The sequence below is a fragment of the Pelodiscus sinensis genome, chromosome 5 (assembly GCF_052426305.1).
Source record: "Pelodiscus sinensis isolate ZL-2025 chromosome 5, ASM5242630v1, whole genome shotgun sequence".
Lineage (NCBI taxonomy): Eukaryota > Metazoa > Chordata > Testudines > Trionychidae > Pelodiscus > Pelodiscus sinensis.
The window spans coordinates 14966141-14989458 of record NC_143056.1 but is presented as its reverse complement, the minus strand read 5'-3'; the positions used below and the strand labels follow the sequence as shown (position 1 = coordinate 14989458).

Below are 23318 nucleotides of genomic sequence, written 5' to 3'. Positions count from 1 at the left end.
CGGGACTGCTTTTTTTATTTGGTACTAAGCTAAAAGAAAGAATAGAATCTATTATTTTTGGTAAATCTCAGTTACTGGTCCAGTTGGTTGTATCAGGGCAAACCCATTGGTAAAAATGGTGACAAAGAGGTGTATTATAAATTATGATGTAATTTGGCCTTCAGAATACTTATAACTGGTAGTGATGCACAAAAAAGAATCAGATCTGGTTTTCAGATCCCCTCAAGTTTTCATGGCTGATAGTTCGCAAAATACCTTTTCACATGTAAATTGAGCTTGTTTAATCTGTACATCATTGAGATGCAAACATATGTGCAATGCCATTTTTAGAATCATTTCAGAATAGGGCTGCATTTGAGTATTGAACTATAAATAATGTTAACATTTCTGTGTAATGCTTTATTATATTCATTTATAGCAATTTCCATTTATTTAAATATAATATTAATATTTTATTTCTTTGGAAGCGTGTAATCATGTGACCTAATTCTTGCATAATAGCATCAATGAAAAACATAGCATGGCAGACAAAAATCAACATTATAAAATATTTTGATTCATTTGTTCCAGAGAAAATAAGCATAGCATTTTAAGTAGATAGCAAATGCAGCACCCATCTATAAAACGGGAAATAAGAACAACCGAGAAAACTACGCACCAGTCAGTTTAACTTCTGTGCCAGGGAAGATAATAGAGCAAGTAATTAAGGAATTAATCTGCAAACATCTGGAAGATAATAAGGTTATAGGTAACAGCCAGCATGGATTTGTAAAGAACAAATCATGTCAAACCAATCTGATAGCTTTCTTTGATAGGATAACAAATCTTGTGGATATGGGAGAAGCGGTGGACATGGTATACCTAGACTTTAGTAAAGCATTTGAAATGGTTTCGCATGACCTTCTCATCAGTAAACCAGAGCAGTACAACCTAGATGGGGCTTCATTAATGTGGGTGCATAATTGGCTGAATAACAGTTCTCAGAGAGTAGTTAGTAACAGATCACAGTCCTGCTGGAAGATTATAACAAGTGGGGTTCCGCAGGGGTCTGTTTTGGGACTGGTTCTGTTCAGTATCTTCATCAATGATTTAGATGATGGCATAGAGTGTGTGATTATTAAGTTTGCAGATGATACCAAACTGGGAGGGCTTGCAAGTGCTTTGGAGGAGAGGGTCATAATTCAAAATGATCTGGACAAACTAGAGAAATGGTCTGAGGTAAATAAGATGAAGATTAATAAGGACAAATGCAAAAATACTCCACTTTGAAACTGATTGTTCCTTCCTCACATACAGAATAGGAAGTGATTATGTGGGAAGGAGTACTGCAGAAAGGAGTCTACCGGTTGTAGTGGACCACAAGCTAAATATGAATCAACAGTGTGACACTTGCAAAAAAAAAAAAAAAAAGGCAAACATGTTTCTAGGATGCATTAACAGGTGTGTTGTGAGCAAGACATGAGAAGTCATTCTTCCGCTCTACTCTGCACTGATTAGGCCTCAGTTGGAGTACTGTGTCCAGTTCTGGGCATCACATTTCAAGCAAGGTATGGAGTAATTGGAGAAGGTCCAGAGAAGAGCAACAAAAATTATTAAAGGCCTAGAAAACATGAGCTATGAAGGAAGACTGAAAGAATTGGGTTTGTTTAGTTTAGTTTAGAAAAGAGAAGACTGAGAGGGGACATGATAGCAGTTTTCAAGCATCTCAAAGGGTGTCACAAAGAAGGAGGGAGAAATAATTTTCTTCTTCGAGTGGCCCCATGGGTGCTCCACTCCAGGTGTCAGGTCCCGTCCCGGAGCCGCGAATCGGAGAGCTGTCAGAGCCGTGGTCCGCTGGACCGCGCATGCGTGGCTGCCCAAGGCGGCGTTCGTGCCTTTGATGTGTTGTGCGCGGTCCGGCTTGCTCAGTTCCTCTCAGCCGCCCTCGGTCGCGGATGAGAGCTCCTTCTTGTCAGTTTAATTTTCAACGGTTTTCTCCCAGAGCCTTCACATTTGTAAATACTTTCAGAACTCTTTCCTTCCTTACTTTTGCGTTAAATTTACCAGTTCTTAAAAAAAAAAAACAAAAAAAACCCAGTTTTTTTTCTACAGACTTTGGACAGTTTCTGCGGCTATCTGTTAAAAAAAAAAAAAAAAAAAACGCCTGAGGGGGACGAGCGTAGGAGAGATTGTACGTGTCAATTTCTCTCTCCTCACTGCTTCACTATGCCGGCATCCCCCGGTTGCAAGAAACGCTCAGTCTGCCAGGAACCCATGCCGGCATCTGACGAGCATGATTCCTGTGTCAGGTGCTTGGGTGAGACTCATGTCCCCCAAAAATGCGCCCACTGCAGCAAACTAACGGCGAGGGCTCGAAAGGATCGGGACTTGTGCCTGCAGATGATTCTTTATGAAAAGGCGCTAGAGTCCGATGCCATCCCTGCCTCGGGCACAACAGCCCAGAAACGGTGGGCAACGTCTCCCGGGACAGCCGTTACGAAGAAGACTAAAGCGTCCCCAGCTTGATCATTGCCAGCAGCCACCACAAAAATGCGATGCCCTGACGAGGCATCCGGGACAGTGGCCCTAGGGCAGCAACGGGCTCCTAGGCAAACGAGACCGCCTGAGCCGGGATCGCAAAGGGCAGGGGCATCGGCTCCAAAAACCGCGCAGAAGCCGGCATCGGCAGGAGCGCGAAAGCCGGCACCACCAACTGCCGCCCAAGCGGCACTGGCAGCAGCGATTTTAAACCCGTCAGTGCTGAGCCGCCAAGTCTCCCAGGTGGCACCGCTGGCATTGTCTGACCTGCCGGCACCGAGCTCTTCCTCGGCACCGTCAACGCCGCCCCCATATGGCGATACAGAGGCACTGCAGCCACGTGCGGCACCGAGCTCTCCACCAGCAGATGAAATTGACAAAGCTTCACTGCCTTGCAAAGCTGCAGGGAAAGAAACTTACAGGGCGCTTTCCCCATCGCCTACCTTCTCTCCAGGACCGTCTCCTTCTCCACCCAGATACCGAAGGCACCGGGACTATAGCCTTTCTCCATCTTATCAAATGCTTAGAGGACCTTCCCATGGAAACACGGTCTATATAGAAACAAGACGCCCCCCATCACGTTCTCGCTCCCCCAGGGGGTCATCATGGCATAGATCACCTAGGCGGTCGCCACGGCAGATCTACTACATCCGTAGTTCAAGGTCTTCCAGATACTCCTCACTAGCATGGTCTGACCATTACTATGGGCACTACCATAGGGCTGAATATGATCGCCCCCAGCCTGGACACGCTACTCTATCTTATAGGGGTTCTTCATGTACCCGTCTATCACCCAGTGTGCAGCACTTACCTGAGCGTCCACAAAAATTGTTTTCATCGCCTCCATCAGAAAACTTACCCATCCATCAGGATCACTCGGAACCAGAAGAGGGTCAACTGTCCGAGGCAGAAAATCCTCAGCCACACATTTCTCCAGCTGACTGTTCCTCATCGTCACCGGATGAAGCAATGATTCCAGATGACGCCTCTCCCTTGGATGACCTGAAGCAGTTCCAGGACCTATTCAAAAGGGTTGCAAATACACAGGAAATACAGTTAACAGACGTTCCCATGAAGAAACATCGTCTCTTGAAGAATTTGCGGCAGCAACAACGGGCAAGAATCGCCCTTTCTATCGATGAGGCCATCATGGAAGTGGCAGACGAAATATGGCAGACCCCTACATCGGCTGCCCCAACTAGTAAGAGGGTTGATAGGAAGTATTTTGTACCTGCTAAAGGACTGGATTTCCTTTTCAACCACCCTCAACCCAACTCTCTTGTAGTTGATGCGGTACAGCGGAGGGCTAAGGCTCCTCAATATAAAAATACAATCCAAGACAAGGATAATAAAAAATTGGATGTTTTTGGAAGAAAGGTTTACTCTTCGGCTACGTTATTGTTACGAATCGCAAATTATATGTCCCACCTTTCTAACCACAATTTTGATAACTATTCAAAGCTTACAGAGCTACTACAATATCTACCTGATGCCAAGAAACCCTGACTGAAGTCCATAGTCCAAGATGGATATATAGCCTGCAATACTACTTTGCAGATGGCCATGGATGTGGCCGACACAGCTGCATGGGCCACGGCTACGGGGGTCGCAATGAGGCGGTCTTCCTGGTTATCATCTGCTGGAACCCCGCGGGAGTATCAGAATAAAGTAGAAGATCTACCCTTTGATAAACAGAAGCTCTTCGCTAGTAACACCGACGAAGTTCTTCATTCTGGCAAAGACTCCCATACCACTTTACGTACCTTGGGAATGTACACACCTCCCTATAAACGTAAACGTTACTATCCTTACCAACGGAGGTACGATTATGTGTTCAATAAGAATCAATCATGTCCCCAGGACAATCAGCACTTCCGGCAGCATCCTCAACGTAAGAGATCTGAAACGAACCGTTCATCCAATCAACGTGCACCTAAGCAGCAAATTTGACTTTCCCATCGAGGACGCAAGCACGACCCCCACGTTCAACGTACCACAGGACTCTTTACACGTTTCACCATCGATTAAAACAGTACCTCCTTCACTGGTCCAGTATCACCACGAACAAGTGGGTTCTGGAGGTGGTACAATCTGGTCTCTCTCCATTCCCTTTCTATCCATTCCCCCCACCACCCCTCCTACCCCGTCACTTTTCAGGGACCCCTCTCACGAACATTTGCTGAAACAGGAAGTTCAGCGCCTTCTGAATATCAGTGCTATAGCGAGGGTACCAAGTCAGTTTCGGGAAAAGGATTTTATTCCCGGTACTTCCTTACCCCAAAGAAGACAGGAGGGTTGAGACCTATTTTGGATCTATGCAAGTTAAACCGCTACCTCAGGAAACATCGCTTCAAGATGGTGACCCTAAATTCCATCATTCTGTCGTTGAACAAGGAAGACTGGTTTTCAGTCCTCGACCTGCAAGATGCCTACTTCCACATAGCGATCCATGTGGCACACAGGCATTTTCTCCGCTTCCAGCTAGGTCAAGAACATTTCCAGTACAGAGTACTACCTTTCGGCTTGGCATGTGTACCCAGAGTTTTCACCAAAACCTTAGCGGTAGTGGCTGCCCACTTGCGCAGGATGGGAATGACAATTTTCCCATACTTGGACAATTGCCTCCTAAGAGGCCAAACATATTCAGAGGCCAAACACATGGTGACAACAGCCTCTCAGGTTTTTCACTCTCTGGGTCTACTCATAAACATGCAGAAATCGTCGCCAGAACCTACGCAAGATCTGATCTTCATAGGGGCAAGGCTCGACTCGAGAACAGCGCGCGCTTATTTACCTGCTGAACGTTTAGCCACCATTCAAGATCTTGTTCACACGCTGACGTATGCCCCAATGATTCCCGTCAGAGTGTCGTTACAACTACTGGGACACATGGCTGCCTCAACAACTATTGTTCAAAACACAAGGTTACATTTTCGCTGCCTTCAACACTGGCTGACTACAGTATACACTCCAATGAAGGACAGCATTCACAAGGTGGTGGCGATACCATCACATGTACAACAATCCCTGCAGTGGTGGACCAAGTCGACCAATCTTATGGCGGGCATTCCTTTTCACTGTCCACAACCGTTGAAGCAAATAACAACGGATGCGTCCCTTACTGGCTGGGGAGCGCATATGGATGACATGACGGTTCAAGGTCGCTGGTCTCCGCAGGAGATGCTCTTACATATCAACATTCTCGAGTTAAGAGCAGTACGCCATGCATGTCAACATTTTCAGTCCCATATAAGGAACACGACCGTCAGAATCCTTACGGACAATATGGCCACCGTGTACTATGTAAACAGACAGGGAGGGGCTCGATCCCGATCTCTCTGTATAGAGGCGATGCGCTTGTGGAACTGGTGTATCCGCATCAATACCATCCTGACAGCCACCTATTTGCCGGGTGTCCAGAATACTATTGCGGACTCGCTCAGCAGGCTGTTTCCCCACGACCACAAGTGGGAACTTCGCACGGACATTCTACATGGTATTTTCGCCCAATGGGGGTTTCCCTCAATAGATCTGTTCGCTACGGCTGCCAATGCCAAGTGCCCCTATTATTGCTCCAGGGCAGGGATCGGACACCACTCCTTGGGAGACGCTTTTCTCCACAATTGGGGAACGTCACTGCTATACGCCTTTTCCCCTGATCGTCCTAGTTCCCAGGATCCTGGAAAAGATCAATATAGGAAGGGCTCGAGTAATTCTCATAGCCCCAGCTTGGCCACGACAGCCTTGGTATTCAATACTCCACCAGATGTCCATCAGGAGACTGTACACCCTTCCTCTGCTTCCGGATCTCTTGACCCAGGACAACGGCTCCCTTTCTCATCCGAAACCCGAAACATTACACCTCACGGCGTGGATGCTCGCTGGTTCAATCCAGTCGAACGCTCATGCTCACAGAGGGTCAAGCAAGTATTAGTACACAGCGGAAAAGACTCCACTCGAAAGACATACCTCGCCAAGTGGGCCAGATTTGAAGCGTGGTGTGGCAGTGATGGTAGGGATGCTTACGTCGCAGGAATATCCCAGATATTTGATTACATTTTACACCTCCATGACTTGGGCCTTGCAATAGCCTCACTGCGAGTGCATGTAGCAGCAATTAGTGCGTTTCATCGGGGTCAGGATGGGTTCTCTGTATTTGCTCATCCCATCACAAAGAGGTTCCTGAGGGGGCTTACTAACCTCAACCCACCACGATGACCACCACCACCTTCTTGGAATTTAGACTTTGTTTTGGATTCTCTGACACGCCCCCCCCTTTGAACCTTTGGCTACGATACCATTGCAACTTCTAACCACAAAATTGCTTTTTCTGCTTGCCATTACATCAGCTCGCAGAGTGAGCGAAATAGCTGCGTTCATGTCATCATCTCCTTACACGGTGTTTACTACAGAGTCGGTAACGTTGAGATCTCATCCTGCATTTGTTCCAAAAGTTTGTTCGGATTTCCACATCAACGAGCCAGTTGTTCTTCCCTGTTTCTATCCCAAGCCTCATGCTTCGAGGGAAGATGCACGGTTGCACACGCTCGATGTGAGGAGGGCATTGGCTTTTTATATCGAAAGAACGCGACACTTTAGGAAATCGGACCGTCTAATAGTGTCATTAGCGGATCGAACCAAGGGACAACCCATCACTTCCCAACGGATTGCGAGATTAATAGTGTCGTGTATTACAACCTGCTACTCCATACGTAACAAACCTCTTGTGTGTGCTCTTAAGGCCCATTCTACGAGAGCAGTAGCCACGACTACAGCTTTTCTTAGAGGTGTTGCATTCCGAGACATTTGTCGAGCAGCAACATGGTCTTCTCATTCTACCTTTATGAGGCATTACGCCGTAGTAAACCAATTTGCTGCCGATTCATCTGTGGCTACGGCAGTTCTTTCACATGTCCAAAAACATTAATTCCGGAGCGCTCAAGTGTTCGAGTACTGCTCTGAAGTCACCTGGAGTGGAGCACCCACGGGGCCACTCGAAGAAGAAGTTACTCACCCTGTGAAGTAATGATTGTTCTTTGAGATGTGCCCCGTGGGTGCTCCACGACCCGCCCTTCCTCCCCGCTCTGGAATTTTTCACTTTTCTTGTTTCAGGGAGCGGCTGAAAGGAATTGAGCAAGCCGGACCATGCACAACACATCAAAGGCGCGAACGCCATCTCGGGCAGCCACACATGCGCGGTCCGGCGGACCACGGCTCTGATAGCTCTCCAATTTGCTGTGCCGGGACGGGACCCGACACCTGGAGTGGAGCACCCACGGGGCACATCTCGAAGAACAATCGTTACTTCACAGGGTGAGTAACTTCTTCTTCTCCTTGGCCTCTGATGATAAGACAATGAGCAGTAGGCTTAAATTGCAGCAAGGGAGGTTTAGGTTGGACAGTAGGAAAAACTTCCTAACTGTGAGGGTGGTTAAACACTGGAATAAAATGCCTAGGGAGGTTGTAGAATCTCCATCATTGGAGGTATTTAATAGCAGGTTGGATGGACATCTATCAGGGATGATCTAGATAGTTCTTGGTCCTGTCGTGAGGGCAGGGGACTGGACTTGATGTCTTGAGGTCTTTCAGTTCTAGGAGTCTATGAATCTGTGATTCTAATCTAGATACATCAATAAATGGATTGACTTGATTTGGAATATCTATGTGGAACAAATGTCTTATGTTTTACTCTTAATAATCTCATACTGAAATGATTTCACTGTCTGGAGAAAGTATGAGAATGCAGAGTTCTCTTGTGTTAGGGTATGTCTAGACTACATGCCTCTGTCGCCAGAGGCATGTAGATTAGGCTACCCGACACAGTAAAATGAAGCGGCGATTAAATAATCGCCGCTTCATTTAAATTTACACGGCTGCCGCGCTGAGCCGACAAACAGCTGATCAGCTGTTTGTCGGCTCAGCGCGATAGTCTGGACGCTCCCCTGCCGACATCAAAGGTATTTGTCGACCACCCAGGTATGCCTCTTGGGATGAGGTTTACCTGGGTGGTCGACAAATACCTTTGATGTCGGCAGGGGAGCGTCCAGACTATCGCGCTGAGCCGACAAACAGCTGATCAGCTGTTTGTCGGCTCAGCGCGGCAGCCGTGTAAATTTAAATGAAGCGGCGATTATTTAAATCGCCGCTTCATTTTACTGTGTCGGGTAGCCTAATCAACATGCCTCTGGCGACAGAGGCATGTAGTCTAGACGTACCCTTAGGAAAGCATGAATAAGATATAGCAGCTAATGCAGGTAAAAGTGTTTATTTTTAATTACAAGTTCTGTTTTCCTCTTGGCAATAGAATTTGTTTTGCATTGAGGTTGTGTTTTGTATTTTTTCAAGTGTAATACAGTTTCTAAATTTTATGGTGATATGTATTGTTTATACACAAGCTAATTAACTCAAGTAATTAATGTGAAAGTGATAGCGTCCTTTAAAATATTTTGAGGCTGAATTTAGTACTAATGGAAAGAAGTATTCTGATAGTATTGATTTTAGGGCAAGCATAGTATAGGTGTACATTTTGGAGTTTTTACTGCACCTGACCCACTCCAAACATTTCATTTATAATCTGCAGCTTTCTTGTTTGTTCTATTTGCAGGCCCCTATTGAGTAGAGACTGAGAATCAATTCCAAATGGCATGGTAGTTTTACAGTTTGTAAAATGACTAGTGTCTCCATAAGTCACTTATGTGTCTCCATAAGTCACATAAGAAGGATTTGAAACGAGCTCTCTAAACATGAACAGCTAGTGCACAAACTCATTTTTCTACTTAATCCTCAGTAAGATATCTCTAATTTGTTCATATAATGTGTGTTTTGTATCAAGAGCATCACATTATGTATTTCCAAAGATGGTGTATTATAATATATTTTATAAAGCATTGATGGATCCTTAATAATAGTACCATGCCAAATTATGTATATCTTCTTTGAAGAAAAACAGTTACATTTACAAGAATATAGTGTAGTGTAACAAAAATAACAAATGGAAAGGAGTTTGTAGATTTGTGTTGGGATTATTTAGTTTGAGAAAAGCAACTCAAAGCATGGTGGAAATATTTAAAATATTTTGTACTTATTATTCTCAGAGTGATAAAGAGAATTACAGATAAGGCTGTCCAAGTATTTCAGTTATAATGCTCTATTTTGATTTGGTTATAACTGTGTGATTCACACTAATTTTTGTTACAGGCTTCCAGTTATTGGTAAACTTAAGTGAATTTAATCTAGAAATCTGTGTTTTAAATAGCTAAAATGGAAACTGTCAAGCCCTCAAAGGTCATTTTCCTCAAAGGTCTGAAGGCAAGAATTCCGGCAGCCATCCAAGGGAAATTTTCCTACCTACCTATCTACTTACAAAAGTAAAAAGAAAACCATACCTTCTGATGTGTCTTAAACATACTAGTGATGTAATGCATCCCTCTCTTTATTTGTATTTATGGTGTGTGTTTTACAGTAGTCTCTTAGAGCAAACATCTGACCTTTGTGAATATCCTGATCTTTACAATTGCAAACACATAAAATTTGTAATATTCAGTCTAACTAATTTTGAGCTCTAAAAACTTGACAGTGTTTCTTTAGAAAAAAGAAAACATTGCAAAATTCTGTGAAGAAAATGGGACTTTCATCTGCTTGGCACATAGATCTGTTCTTTTTTAAAAAATATTTCCTTGGAACAGTGGAAGTATTATTAACACAAGGTAGAATCTATTGGGTTTAATCTGTCTTTTAGTTCTTATTATGAGATGATTATTACTGTATACTTTGAGAAATCTGCTATGCTTTGATGTTCAGTAGTGGTTTTTCTGAGATATAGGTGCATACCCCATGTAAACATCACTTTCTTATACATAACTAGAAATATCTGTGTAGTTTTGCCATATTTTTAGGGTAAACAATTAATTTGTGATCACCATTTCAATTTAGTAGACTAATGACAGTAATTTTAAACTGTTTTTGGAGGTACATTGTAGTGAGAGACTGCCTGTAAGATTGTCAGCAGAAAAGCTGACAATTCCCTTGCCCTGTGCTATTTTGCACTGAAATCTTTCATCATCTCCTCTCCAGCCCATTTCTTAGAAAGATTGAAAAGATTATACAGCAACATATTTGGACCTCAGTTCACAGATAGCAATCTTTTAAAGAACTGACCTCTCATGATGAAAAATTGAACTGAAGTAGTGGGAACTGGCAATACAAAATAACTTCAACACGGAAGACGGATTTGTTGATTTCTGCTGACCCATTTCCTCTTTTCCTGAGTGCATCCTGCGTCCCAAAGTCCTTTGTTACCTTTATCCTTTAAAAAGTTTATCATCCCCTTCCAAGCAGATGTGCCAAGAGCAATTTCAAAACTATGGTGCATTCATTTTTTTTCTCCAGGAATTGATCTCTGTTCTAATTGATTGTTTAAATGATTATTTGCTTCTTATAGAAGAGCTAAATCAAGAAATTTTCATAATTTGTATTCTTACAAAAATTCTATAAGCTTTGTTTTAGAGTGTTTTCTGATGCAGTGTATCTTGCATAGAATCATCTAGACTTCTTTGTAGTTTTTACTTTTGAAAATGTAATTTATATTCTTTCCAAGATTTTTATTGAAAGAACTTTGAATGAGATGAACAATTATTGTGGTGTCTTTTTAACCTCTGATTTTAGTCAAGGTTGTAGCTAGGGATATTAGCGTGTAGTCAACTACACAATTAACTGATAAGCCTGGGCTTATTAGTTAATCTTGTCGACTAACACATTTCCCCCCTTCCCTTGCTGCCTCTGTGTCAGAGGCAGCAAGGGTGGGGAGTGGGAGCTGGCATCCATGGGGAGCCGGCTTTAAGTAGGCTCCCTATGAACACCGGATCTGCCTTTCTCCTCACCCCTGCACAGCTGCCTCTGATAAAAAGGCTGCAGTGTGGAGGGTGAGGGAGACAGGCTGGAGCCAATAAACGTGGGAAGCGGACTTTCAAGCCAGCTCCCCATCCGTGCCAGCTCCACGGACCGCTTCCCACCCGCCTTGCTGCCTCCTATAGAGGCAGTGGGGGAGGTGGGGAAGGCAGGAGCTGATGCTTAAAAGCCAGTTCTCCCTAGCACCAGCTCTGTGGTGCTTCTTCCCCCTCATCCCCTCTCCTCCAAACTGAGGCCTCTGATAGGGGGTGCCTGGGCTTGCCATGGACAGAGGCAGGCTCATGGCAGCAGCCTGTCTGCAGGAGGTTCGAGCTCCCCACGGATAGAGGCTGCAGCCAAGGACTGGCCTCTGTCCACAAGGAGCTGGGACTCCCCCCTTTTCCTCCTCCCTACCTTGACAGGGGCTATTGCAACACCACACTGCTGCCTCTATATCAGTCTTCTCAAGGAGCCGGTTTTTAAACTGGCTCCCCTGGTGGACTAGCTCCCGCCTGCCATTCTGCACTGCTCTGACACAGAGACTTCAGTGCAGGGTAGCCAGGGGCTCTCTGGGAGTGGGGCCAGAGCGCACTGACTGCTAAGATTTCATGCAGTTACACGACTATTCAATTACACAATGTCTAATATCCTTAGTTGTACCAGTGTTGTAATTTTGTAGTAAATTTAAATAAGCTGTATAACCTGTTCCCAGCATGAGCTGTGCTATATGCCATTAGAATTAATTTGAATTAATTTTCCTTTAACACAGACAGTCTAATACCATAAACACTGACTTCCTCTCTAATGGGCAGCGTGGGAGGTGCTTGATTTCCTCCCCCCATCTTTCTCCCTTCAAACTCCCAACCCTGCTCGCCTCTTCCTGCCCTTACTCCGTCCCAACCATGCCCTTGCTCCAGTTCCCAGCCTCGACCCCACTCCATCCCAGCTCCTTCCTCTCCAAACCAGTGCCTCCTGCACACCACAGAACTCCTGTTCCATAGTGTGCAAGAAGAGCTAGGAGAGAGGTGGAAGAGTTGATCAGCGAGGCTCCTGGTAAGCAGGGGTGCTGGTGGGAACTAAGCATCCACTATTTTTTTCCCATAGGTGTTTCCATGGAAATGCAATCCTATCCATTTCATCATCATAGATTTTATTGATGCAAAATTATGTGTTGCAAAGAAATGTAGTGCATTACAAACATTTTTGAGAGAGGTTACAGATTAGAACTAAGCATTTGTATGGATGTGAGACATGGGTGATAACGAAAGATTCAAAGAAGGATACTGGCTTTCGAGAGGAGAAGTTATAGAAAGATCCTGAGAATAGGAAGGATGCAGAAGGTCACCAATGAGGAATTATATAGGAAGATACAGCTGAAAGAGAACCTACTGCAGAAGGTTATACAATGGAAGTTACAGCTATTCGGGCAAATCTGCAGAATGAACGACGAGCGAAAAGTTAAGACCTTGGTATTCAGCATAATGAATGGTCCAAATAGGAGAGGCAGACCCCACAGAGAATGGGTAGATGACATAGTAGATTGGTGCGGAGCTAGTCTACAGAAACTAAGCCACTCCGCACTGGACAGAGAAAGATGGAAGGAAATAGTGAGGGAGGCATCCGACACCAACAGGCATTGAGCCCATGGTGGTTGTTGATGATGATGATGATATATTGTAGCAATATAACTGAAATATGCCTGAAAACAGTAGACATCAACTATCCCATTTGAATATTTTGGAAGAAATGGTTAGTGCATATCTAGAAGACTAGGTTCCAGAATCCCTCAAATATGTGATAGTTAGCCTCTGCTACAAAAGCAAATTCTAGATTACGATCGGCCACTTCACAGTTTTAATTTTAAAGTTTCCTTTTTTGGGGAAAAATGGCAACATGAAAACATGACAGACATTTGTCTCACTGGAGGATCTGGCCTTTTTTTGTGACATTTCAGATCGGAAGGGATGTTAATGGAAATTGTTTATCTCGTGTAATGGGCAGAGACCAGATGACTTTGTTGATATATCCCTTGATTTGTTACCAGATGTCAGCATTTGCTGACAAACCTGTGTAATTTGATCAAGATGGATGGAATAGATTTAAAATGGTGTTCTGCTCATTTCTTTCTGATAGTTTTCAGAAGGTGCTGGTGATTGGCTGCTCCATCTCAAAGGTTCTGATTTGTGGAGATTTGCAAAATTCCAATCTGTCACCTCTTCTGTTCAACATCTATGCAGAGCCTCTGGGAATGTGTTGTGCAGAATTAGAACATGATATAAATTGCAGTATCATTAGTACACTGCTGACGCCTATCTGGTATCTTCTCCTTTGACTCAGACATGACTGTTGTAGAGCTCACTCGATGCCTGGAAAAATCTGAGATCTGGAATAAAATCAACTATCTGCAACTCAGCTTGGCCATAATGAGCTATTCAGTCTGTCAATTAGGTTGAGGATCTGATGGAATCTATAAATGCTGCAGAAGTGCTACACACACAGGAACAAATTGCAGAGGATATTGATATGTTATATATTTTAGTGCAAAATGTCAGCCACGTGGCTATGATTACATATTAATTGTTTCTGCAGCAATCCAGCATCTTCACTGTTTGTATGTTTTTTTAAAGACTATATCAGTGCAAAATAAACAGTGTGTAGTGTATTAGGAAACAACTCTTATTCAACACTTTTTAAAAATAAAGTTGTGCAGTCCTTTAGTCTATTAATATGAATTTGAGCATTTTTAAATTTGAGGAAGAGTCAAGATTAATTTTTGTTCTGCAAGGATTTACTTTTGTATAATTCACAACATTTTAATATTTTAAATTAAGCATAAGTGTATATATAATTTTAATTTAAATCTTGAATTAATATGCTTTACTCCAAAATAAACTACACTTACCAATTTCACATGTTTTCCAAGTATTTTTAACCTTACCAATGCTATTTCCTGAAGATTTGAAAAGAAAAACAACAAAAAAACCCCACCAGTGGGTTAAATGCTGGTCGTCTTTTATATTTGCGTATCCCATGTTTAAGAATTGTGGACTAAGAAAAAGACTGTATGACTTGTATTCAGAGAAAAAAGTGTAATATAGTTGATCTTTCGCAGATTATTAAAACAGTATCCATTGCAAATTTATGCAGTGTTATGTGGTTTCTAGGTGAAAGCTGAATAGAATAAATGTGCGTGTTTTATTTGGTAGCATTTCTTTGATGATTACAAAGTCCATTGTGCTGTGTAAACCTCCCAAGATGAGCTGCAGTTGCTTTAAAAAGGGGGAAAAAAAATTGGGGTGGGAGGTGAGGCGATAGTGTTCCTTATTTGATATCTTTTCTGTTGAATATAAAAGTTCCTTTGTTAATTTATGTTTTTATGATCATTAGCACCTTGTGTACATGAAAATCAGATCAACTAAATTTTCTACATATTATTTGGAAATAAATTTAACATGGTAAATAACCTGCCATGATGAATGAAACAGAAACTGTCAAGTCTTGGAGCAGACTTATGGTAGTACCATTGAGTCCATTGTTTCATTTAGGTTTGCTAAGCGACTGATCCAGTAAGACTGGCAAAACAGAGAAAAGCAGCAAATGTACATGTTCTTGGCTGATGAAGTAAAAGTGTTTTTCTCCTTTGGGAGAAGGGTGTCTGTATTATGGATAGCATATTCTGCTGCTTTGGCAGGATTCAATAACGAAAAAGCTTAATTGGCTACTGCAACATTAGAAATGATTTTATTGCAAAAAGTGTTGAAATGGGAATAGAAATGAATACAGGTTGAACCTCTCTACTCTGGCATCCTCGAGTCCTGACCAGTGCCAAACCAGAGAATTTGCCGACCCACAGGAGGTCAGTATTATCAAACAGCATTACTAACACTTGTGCTGCTTACTGGGCTCTTTAGAGATATTTAGGGGTAAGTTAGAGCTAAATAACAGAGTAGAACACTGAGAGTCAGGACTCGCAGCTGTAAACAAACTTTATGGGACTGTGGGAAACCTAGCTACACCCATGATAAGTAGACATCCACCTAACTAAAATCATTCTGGACCATGGATGTTGTCAGAAACAGTGCGTGCCAGACTAGAGTGGTTCAACCTGTAGGACTATGGAAAATTTGTTTGGAAAGCCATAGTCTTAATAAATTTAATCCTATTATGTTGATGTGTGGTACAGTAATTTTTTATTAATTCAGATTAAACATACAGAAATATCAAGTTTTAGAAGTTTTTTCCCCTTCTTTATAGCATAAGCTTACTGTGGCACTGATCTAATGAGGTGTGAGGATCCTCAGATTCCAGTGAAATTGGTGGTACTTGATTTCTTAGCAATTTGCAGGATTAGGTCTTACATGTAGATATCTTTGTATTCTCCTCTAAGTTTTGGACTTCTTGTAAATCTTATTTTTAAAAGCAAGAAATTAAATATAGTGATACATGTGGTATCCAAGATCTCAACTACTAAATACAGTACTCATGAAATTTCTATAAAGGGTTTAATCGTTAGGTTGAGCATTTTTTATGAAAACTGTATGGAACACTGCTTTCTTTGGAAATTGTTCTTCAAAAAGAATTCCTGTTTCATATAAAAAGATGCCAGACTCACAAACATTTCCTTTCTTGTTTCATAGACGTTCCATCTTCAGAGCAGCCTGAACTGTTCCTAAAGAAACTTCAGCAGTGCTGTGTAATTTTTGACTTCATGGACACACTATCAGACCTTAAAATGAAAGAATACAAGCGCTCCACTCTTAATGAACTGGTGGACTACATTACAATAAGCAGAGGCTGTTTGACAGAGCAGACTTACCCCGAAGTAGTTAGAATGGTGAGTTTCTTCTTTACTGTGGACACTTTAGATCCACATACAATGCTAGTTACATATTGGGGGCCAAAATGAGCCCTGGAATAAGCAAACTAAATGTGGCCTTGGGTTTGCATTTTCTAGTAGACCTCACCAGAGGATACTTCTTCTAAGACTAATAAAACAAATTTTCACTTGCAGATAAGCAAAGGCAAATTAGGTCATCAAAACATGAGTGTCGAATATATAGGAAAGTGTACCCAGCGGAATTCAAATTTCAGCATCGAGAATAAAAAGCTAGACACAAACTCATTGTGCTTTTTTCCTAGTGAAACAGGATGGAATAACTTTAGAATGTTTGTGTTTATATTTGTGGGATAAAAGCCATTTTTGTCACTTTTGCCATGTAACTGAGCATAGTTATAGCTAAAAGTGATGCAACATTAAATTTGCAGTCCTTTTGCTTTGTAGATTCTTAGCAACTCGAAGTAAGAGGTCACCAGAAGTTCTCAGTAGTAGTTGTAATCTTATTAATAAATTGTAAATTAACACAATTGCTTTCAACATCAGAACTGGGCTACTACCAGATAGCATGAAGTGAAGAATATTCATTGCAAGTGTTAAGATAGATTTTTCTAAATGAAGCAAGAGTAAGCTTTTCAGATGAAGCAGATGAAGCAAGAGTAAGCTTTTCAGAAATAGACTTTGTGGTGTTGGTTCTGCACTGGTTTTGTATGATCATTGAATCTGGTAATAGCCACACACTTACGGAGAACTATGATTAGGTTTAGGTTTTACTTTGCAGTATTCTATGCATCTTTTTTTGTTGTTGTTACAAATAAATTATACACAAATACATACCTAACTTAGTGATTGACTGGATTTGTGTAGAAATAGATGTTACATAAAATTAGAACATGTATTTGTGTGTGTGATTTGTGTTTGTATTTTGTGTGTGTGTGTGTGTGTATTTTATATATGTGAAATATACAAAAAACTGCATTAAAAGAATATTAACTGTTTATATGGAAATGTAATCCTGGCATTTCCTAACATATGACTGATTGTTTTTGCAACCTTCACATTGTTAATGCACTTTACGTAATTTATAAATAGATATTGCACAGGTAACATTAATTTGGCCTTTTGCGTGTGCATAATGTTACAGTCTAGAATGATATGATCACATAATGTTTTTTCACAGGACTCCTGCCTTATTCAGTACACAAGAAAGATGGTGCTTACTCAATGAACAGCTATTCAATGTTATGTTTTATCATCATTGTTCCATGTGTGGTTCCATGCTTTATTTACTGTACACCATTCAAACCCTGCTCTGAAAATAGAATTATTAATTTTCTCCTGGGGCTTTCTGTGGTGCTCATCCCTGTAGCATCAGAATGTTTCACAAACATTAATTACTTTATCTTCACAAAACTGCTGTGAGGCCGGGGGTGGTATTCCTATTTCAGAGACGACAGACTGAAATGGAGATTAAGGTGAAAAGTATCCAGTAATTTTCGATGCCCAGTTGAAGATGCCAGTGGCTTGAACTTGGCATTTCATTTTTATTTGTTCAGAGCAGAGCTTTCATCGGTTTCAGTTGCAGCTATGAGTTCTCAGCACTTCTGCAAATTAGGCAAGTGCAAGTTGGGCACTGAGAATGTTGGTTTAAGTGACTTGCCCAGCATGCCATAGGATTTCTATGGCAAAACCAGGAATAGCATCCAGTTCTCCAGAGCTGCATTTAACTCCCTTAACCATTAAATGATGTTTTCTCTTCTTGCAGTTCCCTTCCTCACTTATTGCACACCTTCCAAGTGCTACAACAAATGAAGAAGGGGGTCCTACTGACCAGAGGTTCTCAACCTTTCCAGACCACTGGACCCCCAATTTTCGTCTTGAATAACCCAAATTTCACCTAATTTAAAAACTACTTTTTTACTTTCTCATGTCTAACTTTCTTATATAATTATGAAATAAGTTGATTGGAATGTAAATATCGTACTTACAGTTCAGTATATAGAGCAGTATAAAAGTAATTTTATGAAATTTTAATTTGTACTGAGTTTGCTAGGTCTTTTTATGTAGCCTAGCAAATTATCTAGATGAGTTGATGTACAACCTGGAAGATCTCTGCATACCCCGATTTGAGAACCACTGCTATAGACGGCAGCTTCCTTCTCTGTACAACTCAAATTCATTCTCTGAGCCTGGTTCATTCTGTGCATTCAGTGGCAGGGAAGGAGAGAGGATTGTCCTGTTGAAAAAATAATTATCATCTAATTAATGTTGATCATAATCTTTAATCTTTATGTATCATAATGCATATGCACAAGGGAGGCAAATTAAGGTTTTACAAGCAACACCAATTCTGTCATTTCCTAGCTTTTAATCACTTGACCTGAATATTTCTTTTAAATGTGGCTTTTTCTATGTGACATTTTTAAAGGAAAAACCTAGGGGAAAAAAAAAAGAAATGTAATAAATTGAAACCATGTTGACTTCCACGTGGTTCATTAGCGGTGTTGGGAATTGTAAATCCACAGCACAGACTTCTGCTTCTTGACATCACAGACTGATAGCGGTACTAGATTTCCATTTTCTGATGTGCTTTGACCTGTCCTTGTCTGAGTCCTAGTTTTCTTCTTTCCCTTAGCTCTAAGTCCCAGACCTAGCTACTCAGTCCTCTGTGTTCTGGTCAAGCTATTTCCTCCTGCTGCTCACTGCTTGGTTGCGAATAGAGGAACATTGACAGTACAGGCAGTCCCCGGGTTACATGGATCCGACTTACATCAGATCCCTACTTACAAATGGGGTGAGGCAACTCCGCACTAGCTGCTTCCCCCCAGCAAACCAGGGAGACGCGAAGCTAGCACTCCCCCCAACAGACCAGGGAGATGCGGAGCGGCTTCTCTCAGCAGACACCTCAGCTTGAGAATAAAGGACTGAGGGAAGTGAGGTGTGGGAGAATAAAACTGAGCTCTGGAGAAATGTTTGGCTAGAGTTTCCCCTACAATATCTACCAGTTCCGACTTACATACAAATTCAACTTAAGAACAAACCTACAGTCCCTATCTTGTATGTAACCCGGGGACTGCCTGTACTGGAGAAAATCTCTGTTCTTGTGCCTGGTGTCAGAACAGACGTTGGCTAAAGGAGGAGGAATTGCAGTAAAAATCTTGCTTAGCCCTTGCAGGCTCTTCGCAAATAGTCTTTGAGGTACCTGACTGTCAAACTGGTCAAATTTAGGCAGATTTTCACAGGGACAGCAAAAATTCTCACTCTTGACAATAGGACAAGCCATCTGTGAAATAGCACGTCCCTTCTCCAGAGCATGGAAGTGCTATAGCTTCTCTGTAAAATGGTTGTAAAAATATTTTTGGCATGGGCAAATTGATGATTTTCTCATACTTCTGAGAAAAAAAAATTGTTTTTGTTGAAATTTTCTAAGAAACCTAAGCCTAAGGAAGAGGTTTGGTATGTGGCTTGGAAAATTTCAAACCAAATGGCTCAAGAATGGCAAAATTATAAACAAAAGAAAACAAGACCTTACAATGGAAAGTGTCTGTCAGGCATTGCTACGTATGCCAGCTATAATGTGCAGGCATGCACACACTTTGCAGATACATCCCTAATTGCACTTATACAAAATATATAATAATGTAGTCAATTAACTGATTAACTGATAAGCAAAAGCTTATTGGTTAACGCTATAGACTACATGCATTTGCCCCTCTCCTCCCAGTAAATTTTTTTAGCAGGCTGGCCAGCAGCTTAGCTCAGTCCTGGCTTGTGATGGGTCCAAGAGCTCAGACCCTCCCCAGACAGGGGCTGCTGCCATCTTGTGCTGCTGCCTCTTTATCAGAGGGAGCAGCACAAGTGGACGAGTGGCAACAAGTGGATGGTCCATGAGGGGAGCTGTTTTTTAAATTGGCTCTCCTTGCGGACCAGCTCCCACCTAGCACCCTATGCTGGTGCCTCTGATACAGAGTGGGGTCTGAGCACATTGGCTGCCAGACCTGGGGACTCTAGAATATTCGACTAACCAATAAGAATTCATGAGATTACTCGACTAGTCAATCAGTATTTAACATCCCTAAGTGCAATGCATGGTGTGGCATATAGTTTAAAGGTTTTAAAAACTTGCTTCAGGTCATGTTGCTTATGAGTGTTGAATCCATGAGTGAATTATGCAGGTCATCCCAAATGAATGCTAATAAATGTTTTTTGCTTCTACATGCCAGCATGTATTTTGTATATGCTACATATTTTAAAGGAAAACTATAGTAGACATGTAATGTTTTTATTACTGTCAGCAAAAGCTAAACTTCCTTAGTGTCATAAGTTGAGCTGTACAAGCTTTAGAGGGAAAGAGAAACCTTCAGTATTACCTAAAATAGATTTTTCGTACACAGTGTTGCCCCTTGGCTAAACGATAGGTAATTTGGGAACCTTGCCAAAGGTCACTTTCAGTTGTTGGAGAGAAATTGATATTGTGAAGTCAGATACAATATAACTTGCTTATTTACAATCCGTATTTGAGTCCTCTGTTGTTCCTAAACTGAAATAGGCCTAACTGTATGAAGGCAATTTTGTATGCACATTCAGTGGCCAGGAACTGCCACAAGAAACAGCTGTTTTTATGCATGTTTCTCCAGGTCTCCAGCTATCCTCCCAGCTGCTATTGATCTTCCTTTCTGGCTGACCTGTCATGATCCAGGCAGGAGCCAGAACAGCAGTAGGTTCACCCTTAATTAATCACACTGCTCTGTGTTGACTGCTTAGCATATTCATCATCACAGTAATATTTTGATGTTAAGCAATGATATCTTAAAACAGGGTGGATAAACTACATTCCATGGGCCACATCTAGCTCCTGGGAACTTTTAATCTGGCCTTCAAGTTCTCTCTGGAGAGCGGGGTCAGGAGCTTTCCCCTCTCCAGTGCTTCAACCAGGAAATGGGGTTGAGCTTTCCCTGCTCTGTACGGCTTCCAGAAGCAAAGGCAATCAGGGCTCCGCACGCTGCCCCTGTCTCATTCACCAGCTATGCAGCTTCCATTGGCCGGTAATCTTGGCCAGTGAGAGCTGCGGGGGTGGCACCTGTGTACGGGGCAGTGTTTAGAACTGCTTAGCTCTGCCTCGGCAGGAAGCCAGAGTGGGGATGGGCCAACGCTTCCTGGAGGGGCTTCAGCTAAGCCCCATTCAGAACCTGCACTCATGAGCGTCATCCTACGGATGGGAAAGGTTAACCAGTCCGCATCACCCTTAACAGATAGCAAATAATTTCAGTCTGGTCTACTCTCCTGCTCCTCAAAGTCCTCATCCTCAGCCCCACCGCAGAGTCTATATCCCCAGCTGGAGCCCTCATCCTCCACCCCCCCCTCGAATCCCAACTCCCTGTCCCAGCTAAGAGCCCCTTCCCATCCTCCAAACCCGCAGCTTGAGCCCAGGGCACCGTTCTACACCCTGAACTCCTCATTTCTGGCCCCACCCCAGAAGCCCTTCAGCTCCATCTTGCCCTCACCCCCTGCTGCAACCCAATCCTCAATTTTGTGAGCATTCATGGCCTTCCATACAATTTCCATACTGAGATGTGGGTGGCCCTTAGGACAAAAAGTTTGCACATGCCTGTCTTAAGATCTACCCAAAACTAAACATAAATGCTCTTTGGAATATTCTCTGTGATGTCCAGCGCTCATTTCTAGCAGTTTTGAGTTGTGAGCTACACACCCAGAAATGAATATTGGCCATTCTGGCCTTTGAGCCAGTATAATGTTGGGTGTGTATGTGGGGAGGGAGGGAAGGAAACAATGTTAAGTCTGATTTTTTTTTAATGGAGTGGATAAAAAGGTATCTGTTTGAACTGAAGGTTTGAAATGCTAGTAGTTGTATAGAGGATTAGTGGCTAAGGTGCTTGCCACTTGCTTCTAGTCCTGATTATCTGGATGTGGGTAACTTTAAAATTGTAACATTATATATGGAAAAGCTTTTTAGGTCATTTTTAGTGTTTTCTAAAATGCATTAGTTGTAATTTTTCTCTGCTTGTAAAACCTTGACTTACAATACTAAAACATCCTGGCTGTATAGATAAAGCAATATCCATTATGTTTTAAAAGAATTTTATACTCTTGAAAATGTTTCTAATTTTTTTTGGTAGAATATATGTTGTGGTATGGTAAAATGTTTCATAGGCCCTCATTTGGGATAATCAGCATAGGTTACTCATGGATCCACTTCTTGTAACTCATGCAGTTCATGGTATTTAAAACTTAATGATGTGGTTCTGTATTCTGATATGTACTCTCTCAAGTATTTGTGTACACCTCCTTTCCCCCTGATTTATGAGTGTGTCTATTCTTTTTTTTTTTTTTTTTTTAAAAACCCAGTCTGTTTTGCTTGTTTTAAATTTTAAAGCTCTGCTACACTTTTGGAATTTGTATTGGGAGGAAAAAAAAGTCTTGTTAGTGGTCACCTGGCAAGTGGAGGCTATCATGAGGATCATCAGTATCATCACTTGCTCTAGATAACTGGCATTTGTGCTAATGGAAGGAGTTAGGAGGATTTATTCAGAGTGTGTTACATAAAGCCCATTTTCCTGGGAGTTTTTGGTTTATCACATAATGAGCATTTTACATCTTTTAGAATTCAGCTGTGCTGAGGACAAAGGTCCTCACCACTTAAAACACAATGTATGCAAAGAAAATGTCAGTTATAATACAGCACTTAATCTGAAATAATAGTCAAAATAATATAGCACTTAATCTGAAATAATTTGGCCATGAGCTGAGCAAAATTTGCAAACTGAGAATAAAATAATGATGGTGATTTTGCTGGTTGATTAAGCACTGTTAGTTGAATAAAATAAATGTTTGTATTATCTATGCAGTCTCCTACAGTGTACTTACAGCAGAGCTTTTTATGTTTTCAGAAGGCTAGCATGTGGATTGAAAAACTGTTTCTATTTGAAAAGGCACATTGATGGGAAATTTTTTAGTTAAATTTAAGATCTTGAATTAATTTCTGTGGTAGGTGCTCAGTCTTCCCACTGCAAATTGTAACCCCCCACCCCTCCAAAAAAAATTGCTGTAGTTTTTATTCTTT

At 41.9% G+C, this 23318-nt stretch overlaps 1 protein-coding gene across 6 annotated transcripts in view; it reads left to right on the top strand.

The window, feature by feature from the left end:
* PPP2R5E (protein phosphatase 2 regulatory subunit B'epsilon) overlaps window positions 1–23318 on the top strand; it is a 122230-nt gene that overhangs the window by 57900 nt on the left and 41012 nt on the right. For all 6 annotated transcript variants that reach the window (XM_006110756.5, XM_089778330.1, XM_089778329.1 and 3 more), the window contains one exon: window positions 16041–16237. In XM_006110756.5, coding sequence (XP_006110818.1) covers window positions 16041–16237 — 197 coding nt within the window. The remainder of the gene's footprint in view (window positions 1–16040; window positions 16238–23318) is intronic.